At 40.9% G+C, this 8,811-nt stretch overlaps 1 protein-coding gene across 1 annotated transcript in view; it reads right to left on the reverse strand.

Moving 5' to 3' along the window:
- lars1b (leucyl-tRNA synthetase 1b) overlaps window positions 1–8,734 on the reverse strand; it is a 30,570-nt gene extending 21,836 nt beyond the window's left edge. Inside the window, exons 1-15 of the mRNA XM_030068762.1 lie at window positions 8,584–8,734; window positions 8,031–8,152; window positions 7,661–7,748; window positions 7,359–7,439; window positions 6,749–6,889; window positions 6,409–6,570; window positions 5,905–6,017; window positions 4,916–4,979; window positions 4,381–4,469; window positions 3,957–4,182; window positions 2,871–2,958; window positions 2,002–2,078; window positions 1,532–1,585; window positions 1,253–1,393; window positions 435–512 (exon numbers count right to left, since the gene is read on the reverse strand). Of these exons, the coding sequence (XP_029924622.1) occupies window positions 435–512; window positions 1,253–1,393; window positions 1,532–1,585; window positions 2,002–2,078; window positions 2,871–2,958; window positions 3,957–4,182; window positions 4,381–4,469; window positions 4,916–4,979; window positions 5,905–6,017; window positions 6,409–6,570; window positions 6,749–6,889; window positions 7,359–7,439; window positions 7,661–7,748; window positions 8,031–8,152; window positions 8,584–8,589 (1,530 nt within the window). The 5' untranslated portion in view covers window positions 8,590–8,734. The remainder of the gene's footprint in view (window positions 1–434; window positions 513–1,252; window positions 1,394–1,531; window positions 1,586–2,001; window positions 2,079–2,870; window positions 2,959–3,956; window positions 4,183–4,380; window positions 4,470–4,915; window positions 4,980–5,904; window positions 6,018–6,408; window positions 6,571–6,748; window positions 6,890–7,358; window positions 7,440–7,660; window positions 7,749–8,030; window positions 8,153–8,583) is intronic.
- Window positions 8,735–8,811: the final 77 nt, after the last annotated feature.

An 8,811-nucleotide genomic window follows, 5' to 3' on the forward strand; every position in this document is an offset into this window, starting at 1 on the left:
GATTATTATTAGAAGTGTCTGTGGGCAACATATCTCAAAAGGACAGTTAACCAAACATGGTGCCAAGGTGAATAAGACAAAATGCAATACAGTCATAGTTGTGTTTCTCGACATGGAAGTGTCATAGACTGACAATGTTAACACTGTGCTATAAAAATACTATTTCAGTAGTACTAAATGTATAAATTTAAATAATCTCAAAGCACTTATTAAAAATCTTCAATTGTGTCTAATCGTGACGGTTTTCATGATATAAAATAAAATGAATGGAGGTGAATGGCTGCTCTGCTGACCCCACCATCGATGGAGATGTACCACATTATTGGGTGAAGACAAATACTGGATCTGCCTCCTTGGTGGAGGTCTGCACTCTACTCAGCACATTGTCTACGTTGAGAATTAATGCAGGATATTGACAAAAGAGAGGGTTGTACCTTCTCCACCATCATCTTCTGGATGGGCTTCTTGACATCCTGGACTTTTTGCCCTTTGTAGCCATCAACCAACATGATCTTATGAGGAAGGAAAAGGATCAGTGCAGAATAAAGATATGAACTGGCCAGTTGGGCGCATATGGGACAAAGCCATTAAAGTCCCCATGAAATGACATCACATGACCTCTACTTCCTGTAAAACAATATCTTAAATCGTAACATCATCCTGCACTACTGGGTGTAAATTCAAATTTCAATCAATAAAACCTTCTCAAATCTTCAAACATTCCCCCTCATCCACCTATCCCTTCAAAGAAAACTGTGTTTCTCTCCCAAACTGATATCCTATTGATTTGCAATTAAGAATAGTCTTTCCGTGCACTATGATCTGCTCAAACATCCTATTTAAACAGAAAATACATAAAAACAAGAAAGTAAGCGTCCATTTCATGGGGTCTTTCATAATGCTACAATTCCAGCTGGCATTATTAAGTTTTTACTGATTCTTTAGATTTTACAGTGGGAAATTTGTTTTGTTGTTTTGTTTTCACACGCCATTGCAGATGCAAATACAAAACTACAAACTAGATACCCGGGTCTCTAAAAATATATGCGCATACCCCAATAACCAATAACTAGCTTGTCCTTTTTTTTCCCGTAGCTATACCTAACACTATAAATAAATTGTTGATGTAGTTAAAGATACTTTAATCAGAACCTGGGAGATGAAACACAGAAGTTACAAACCAGGCGGGGTTTACAGACAGGGTCCTGGTGTTCATGTATCTTGCTGACCTATGTGGAGGTCTCTGACTCACCCCTTCATAAAATCCCTTGAGGTAGACTTTCTCCTTGGCCTCAGCCAGTTTCTCCCTGTCGTTCTGGCTCTGAATCTTGAGCTCGTCACACACCAGGGGAGCAGACAGGTTCCCATAGCCTGGGATCTCAATGATGGGGATCTGGTAAACACACAAACACATGTATTAAGGCTGAACACTGACTGAATTTGTTTTCTTTTTTGTGTGTTAACACAAAAGACAGGGTAGAGTAAATCCAAGCAGGAATGAAACCAAATTGACCTCAGGATATCAGCTTACCGGCTCAAAAGGCAACACCATCTTGTCCCCGATTCCATACTTCTCTCTCAGGGCCTTTTGGAAACAGGAACATCAACTGCCACTTGATTAACAATGCAAAATACAGTGCATGCCTAAAACAGTCTATGTCAAATTGAAGTTAACACATCTGATTTTGTTGTATTTCAACATCATCATCTCTGGAACAAAATGACAATCCAGTAATAACAGCAGAAGCAGCAGCAGGACATATGCAAACAACACAACAGCATAACTCTATGGTGCTATTTTTTGCTTCAGGGGTTAGGAACACAGAAAACTAAAGGGCATAACCTGTTACAACAAATGAATTTTTTAATTTCCATTTTGAGATTCAAGTATGATATAGGCTCTTTCGATACTTCTTTAAGCAAATCTTTTCTAGGGGAGAACACAAGTTACCTAAATGGTAGCACAGCAGAGCCTTGTGTTATTAAAGGTGTATAACCCACCTGTTTCTTCTTGATGTCTCTGAGGGCAGCAATGTCATCAGGAGCATCAGATGGTACACTGGTAACTACCCCAGTGCCTAAAGAAAATAGCCAAGAGAGAACAAGACATTTAATTTGCTTTTATTTTGTAACATTCATCTCATTACACACACACAAACATGCTACTAAGATGCAGCACTAGATCCTCTGGAGCACCTTGACAGTAGCCACTGAAAAGGGAAAGAAGAAACAAACCAACTAAAAACTTTTCTCAAATGCCTGCTGTCCACCTTGTGATTAGGTCACCCTCCCTCATTATTCCCTATAGCTCTAAAAACAGGAGGACAGTCAAAGGACACAGCACAGTTATTCATATTTGATTTCTGGCATTTCAATTTAGCAAAGGCTATTCACAAAGAGACACACACTTAAATGCAAAAACACAATCTGGGCCCTGCAAGCAACCCAGTGCTGAATAAGACACAGTACTGACAGAGGCATTCAGAGCACATTTGTATGTATTTGTGTGTGTGTGTGCGTGTGCGTGCGTGTGCGTGTGCGTGTGCGTGTGCGTGTGTGTGTGTGTGTGTGTGTGAGGGTGGGTGGAGTGGGCTGGGGCGGTGTTACAATCGTTTTCCCATAGGCCAAGCATCAGCAGCCATTACCTCCATTCTTCCACTTCAGAAAGTAATACTCTTGAAATTCTATACTGACCTTGGTCTGCTATTTTAAAAAACCTTCCAATAATATTTTACCTCAGGTCCTACCAAGAAAATTCAAGAAAAGGAGGAATGACAAAGTGCAGTGCAAATTCCTTGCAGAAGTGACACCTGACAGATAGAAACACAATTACGCATTCCAGCTACAGCTCCCAAGAGCTCTTTCAGTACCTTTGTCCTCCTTGATTGTGAGCATGGGCAGAGCATAGATGGTCTTATAGGAGGTGAGAGGGGCACTCAGGGCACAGCCTAAAATATCCTAGAGAGAGGGACAAAACAAATGAGGAGCTTGACATGCATCCATGTTTCCTCTCTAAAAGTGAATAAGCACGTCACTGCAAGAAGTATAAATTCCACTCTAAAATTAGGATTTCACAGCTCTGGCGGGGATCCTGCTGAAATCTTGCAAGACAATTGTGTCATAGTCTTTTGGAAATGCTATTCCTGTAAAACTGCTTGACGTTCATTTTTTGATTCAGCACAAAACTTGACAACAGCATTTGCCCTCAATCAAGCATCATCTACAGGCATCAACCTTAATAATCCCCAAGCTACATTTCACACTGATAGTATTAGTATTTCCTCAACCATTCAGAGTCTCTCAAAAAATCCAGAGAGACAGTGTGGACTGGGTCCATAGGCCTTTTCACACCCTACCCTCCCCAAACATTCCCCTTCCTCCTTTGGAAGTGCAGCCCTAAGCGTATCCCCAAAATGACAGTGTGGAGATACTATGGATTTTCCCTGACTGGCACCATGTCCATTGCAGATCCTGGCTGTGAACCCAGAAACTCAAAAAAAAAAAAAAAATAAATAAAAATAAAAACACCTTTTATTTGAATTTTTGACCACTGGAGGAAGCATTATATTGATTTTGGTAAGCCCCCAGCAAATCAAATTTTAAGGATACTATTACATTAAAGAGTTGCACTTATGGAAAGTGAAAATCTATATATTGGTTTATACTGGTATCACTAATGTCTAGACTTTAAGGGTCATGAAACACAAGTAGGACATCCACATTTTGCTGGCATTTATTGGCTGAAATATTCCCTCTGCTGCAGTGAGCTACAGTGGCTGTGCCTCATCTGGCAGTGGTACATCACTGATGGGGGTGGTCAGAAATGCATCTGAGCTTACAGGTCAGGGCAACAATGCCAATGCCTACCATAAAATATTTAGGGTTTCATCGCCTTTCAAATTTGTGTGGTGACTTTATTTATCACTCTGGTACTAAGTTACCCACAAATGCAGTACCTGTCCCAGTATCTCCATAACCACTGGCACCACACCGTTCTCCTTGGTGAAGCCCTGGTAGGACATGTTCCTGGCAGACCTCCGGGTGCTGATGAAGATTTCTCCGCCAGCCGTCTCAAAGGCTATGTACTTCATGTCGGGCCTCACCCAGCAGTTGGTCTGTCCGAACATGGTCTCTGGTCTCAGAGTGGCTGCTACCAGGTAGATGTCCTTGCCTTTCAAGGCGCTGCAGGAAGGACAGCATAAAATTAAGTGGCTGTCTCAAATCTACAGCTAGCGGTTACACAAAATCAGTCGTGTGAGTAGATTACTTTAACAGTTCTGTGTTCATAGCATGAGTAAGGGACTTTACATTACCTTCAGTACTTGTCCTTCTTAAGAGTTACTGAACAAAAATATAAAAAGTAGGTCCAGAAGTCATTACCTGCTATAGAAAACTTTGGACTTGAGTTTTGCTGGGTAGGGTTCAACAATCTTCATCTTGATGAGAGTGTATTCTTGTGGTCCAACTCCCTGTACAAGAGAAGACAAGGATGTGTTAGTTGGAAGGGAAACTCACTTCCACTCTCACATCATCTCAATTCAAAATATGAGTCAGGCTTTCAGGGATTTTGGTTTTTCTGTTGTCACGATTAAAGATTCATGATTTTGTACTAGCTTCTGTAGAAAAAATAATTGGCACTGCCTGTGTTCTTATGCAGTCAACATGCCAGGACTGGCACAAAGTCACATAAAAATCACTACTGATCCCATTTTTGATGAGCTATGTAATTAGGCTGATAGTGTGCTGAATATATAGTGTCTGACAGTTTTTAAAATGGGTTTCCAGGTGGCAAAACTGTAAGAACAGAACCATAAAAAGCACTCATATTTACAGCAGGATTGCACAATTAATCATACATAATAATTAAAGCTTATATTGATTTTATACAGTCATACAATTAGCCAGGCAACTATACCTCTCCTGTCTGTCTGTCATGGTCCATGCAAGGCTGTCCATCCTTAGGGGAGTAGATGGTATACCTGCAAGGGAGTCAGCAAGAGTCACAGTGTACTATAAACTCTTCACAGCAGTGGTTTCTCAATCCAGGTCCTCAGGGGCCAGAGCCCTGCTCTTTTCTACTCCACCTGACAGTAAGTTGCACTAGCCAGGTATAATGAGGGGCTCTATGAGACCTCGGACACTGAATGAGTCTAATCAATTAACAGTCAAAATAGAAAACCAGCAGGACTTCTGTGCTTTAGTACCAGGATTAAGAACCTACACCAGGGATTTGACACCACACAACAAACCAATCAGAGGAGAAGAACTAATCAGTGAAATCAGTGTAGTCTTTGGTTAGAATGAAAACCTGCATACACTCAGCCCTCCACTGCATGACCAGTCCTGGTGGCTGAACCAGTAGAGTGTGTCCAATAAAAGTTCTCATTGTTGCAGCCTCATTTTCTTTACAACATCATGCCTTTCAGGTCTCTTTAGAGCAACTGTCCAGTTCAACTGAAATACCAAAAAATCCTATGAAAATAATCTAGAGTCATTAGTCTGTTGTTAAGCCAAGCTCAACAAAATGTGGTTTGCTCTAAATTTGTGAGCCACGTTTGAGAGTCTGTACATTTCTTTTGCGGTCAATTCACTTGATCACCCATACCTATTCTAACTGACAGAAAAAAAAACAAAACAAAAAAAAAACAAAAAAAAAAACAATCCCTGACATCAAATTGAATTGTCTGAAACTGATAGAAAAACTTTATGGGCAGACATGTTCCCATGCCTATATTAAAATCTATACTTTTTCAGTACAACACATTTTAGTAAAATTCCTACTTTTGCAGAACCAGTAAATTTTGGTGTTCTGTGCAGCTCGTAAGTCAGCTTCCCCTAACAAGTGAAAGGCCAATGCCCTAAAACCAGTTAACCACTTATACACAAACCCTTCTACCATCTCACCTTTTGCCAAAGTTGATCTTCTTCCTCTCCTTCAGTGTGATGAACTGCCACCTAACGAAGGAGTCATAGAAGGGGTTCACATCTGTGGTGATGAATGAACGCCTCCAGTCCACCTGTGAGGTGATATTTATGACACAAGAGCTTAGATGAGGGGGAAAAGACACAATTTACCTTACAAAAAATATGACCTAACTATGCTTTGTGTCAACAATTCATAGTAAGATGGCACTGAATGAAAAAGACACAGTGAGAATATCTCTGGGGCTATCAAGTAAACATACAATGATTACAATTTCTTTAAATTATGCCTATCAACTTTGCAGAATAACCAATTAAATATTAAATTCATGCTCATCAGAAAAAAAATACAAAATAGGTATCTGTATCTGCAGACAAAAGCATGGTGCATTCACTTGTCGTCTGTCATTCCATGTCAGGTTGCAGAGGCATGTGCACAGAAACAAAACAAAGGAAAATTGCAGCTGGATTACTGTAATTATTTACCTTGACACCCATCTGTTTGAGGTCTTTGACAGCTAGGGGAGGAAAGTACTCCAGCCAGTGTTCAGCATTGGCAAACCTGACAATCTCCCGGTCACTTAGACCCAGCGACTTCATAATGTCCCACTGGAACTTGGAGGCTCCAGATTTAGCTGCTGCTTTACTCTATCAGAGGGAAAAATAAAAGTAATCTTACAAATGGAAATACCTATACAAATCGTGACTTATAAGGTTTGTGCAGCAGGACCACTCACAAAACATACACTCACATTACAGAAAACATGCACACAACTATTTCATACTGGCTGGTGCACACAGCATTCAACTAATATCTCTCCCTGACCTTCTTGCCCTTGGCTTTGTCCTTGATGATGATTTCTTCAGAGGCCTTTGGCTTCTCCTCCTCCTCCTCTTCTTCCTCATCTGGGAACTGTGGAGGGTTTCCATACAGCTCCATCTCTCTCTTCAGCTTGTCTGCACAGGCCTGGTGGAAGAATAATTACATATATGGTTGCTGAAACGGGGAAAGATGTACGGAGGGAATGGAAATCACTAGTGCTGGTTAAGTGGGGAAGTATTTAACGTCTGTAGATGTCCATCCCACTAATTAGCTTTAGAGAGAGTGATTAGTGACTGTTTATAACACAGGAGAATTCAAACTTTCGATTATGTAATGATCTGTACCTCACTGGCATAAAGCCAATAGCGGTTTACTTTATTCAACTATGTAATTAGTGCAACTTGCAAATCATGTTTGCTCAGTGCAGAGTTGAAAGGCTATAAACAATAGATCATAGTTCGTCAAAAAAAAAAAAAAAAAAAACACACCAGTTTATGTGGGATGGCAATACCTATAATTATCATACCTGAAAGTCTTAAATGATCTCTCATCTCTGCACGGCAATACAGCTACACATAAAGCAGTTCTATGACAGACTGAGTAAGACTTTCACCTTGATGGGCATTCCTGTGCAGTGCAGCCCAAATGGGAAGAGGCATTGCTTCCCTTTCAAACGCTGGTAACCAACAGCAAACTGCAGAAGAAGAAAGTTAAACACAGACTCAGATTAACTAGATATAGACTCTATGAGAGCAACAACGCATGGAATAGCAAACAACTCTACCTGTACACCTCATGAGAAATTATCATCAGACACAGCAGAATATTTACATCTACGAGATAACTACCGTGGCTGACAATGGAAAAGTGAGTTTCTCATTGCATGTCTCTGTCTGTATTGGAATGCAAACTTACTTCACACTTTGACAGGCTGAATGTGTGGCCAAGGTGCAACCTGCCGTTCATGTACGGGTAGGGGAAAGTGACAAGGTACTTGTTTTTGCTGCAAGAGAAAAAGAAATATACAGCTCACTATTCTGAAACATTTGACAACATTGTGTGTTCATACCACAGCTGCATGAAGAACAAAGAGGTGACCATCAAGGCAGTGGACTTGAATATGCAGTTCTGGTGTGAATGGTAGTGACTTGGTGCATCTCTTTGCACAAAGCTCAGTGTGAGTTGCCTCCGACATGAGATAAACATGAAGCAGCATGCTGAATATTCCCAGGTCATGAGTGTGAAAAGAGTATGAGGTATAGACAAGTAAAAAGTAAAGACTTACTTGGCGCTCTCACCAACAGTTGTTGGTGCATCACATTCAAAAGCCCTCTCCTTCTCCCATTTCTGCTGGATTTCTCGCTCAATCTTCCTCAAAAAGTCCAACTTGGCTGTTCCCTTTCGCTCCTAGATTGCACAGGTAAACAATGCAGGGCAGAGATTAGCTATATAAGCCCAAATCCCATTCATTATAGCGGTAGCTGCAGGTGACCTGAATCTCCAGACCACTCCAAAACACACCATATATTTTAAGAAAATAGCCCACTGCCTGAAAATATGACCCAACAAAACAGTCTGTTATTAAGCGTAAAATACAGCAAGTCACTTGTGGTCATTATGTAGTCCAGCTTTAAAAGACAAACAGCTGCTGCCTCCTGTCCAGCTGAGTCAGATTTCTCTCAAGTCCATTTTTGCACTTGGCTCGACAGTTAGCTCACGTTAGCTAACTTGGCTAATAAGTTAATGTAATGAGGTACAGCGTTGTGCAACATCTCTGAACCAACAGTAAGCATGCTTAAGTGCAGGAAAATTGAATATAGTTGGCCGTCTCGACCTACCGTCATTTTGCTTCAAATGTCGAGCTACTGCGCTGTTAATTAATGACAAGAAACAGCAGAAACAGTCCGGAATGTGACAAGGGAAACCCACGCCACCGGTGCTTGGCTGATGACACCGGCAGCAAGCTCGTCCGCAATGTTTTCTGGGAAATGTAGTGTGAACAGAACTTTTCGATCATCGCGCTTGTATAGCTTCCGAGCCAGCTCTGATCTCGATAAACATAGTAA

Source organism: Myripristis murdjan, chromosome 14 (genome assembly GCF_902150065.1).
Source record: "Myripristis murdjan chromosome 14, fMyrMur1.1, whole genome shotgun sequence".
Lineage (NCBI taxonomy): Eukaryota > Metazoa > Chordata > Actinopteri > Holocentriformes > Holocentridae > Myripristis > Myripristis murdjan.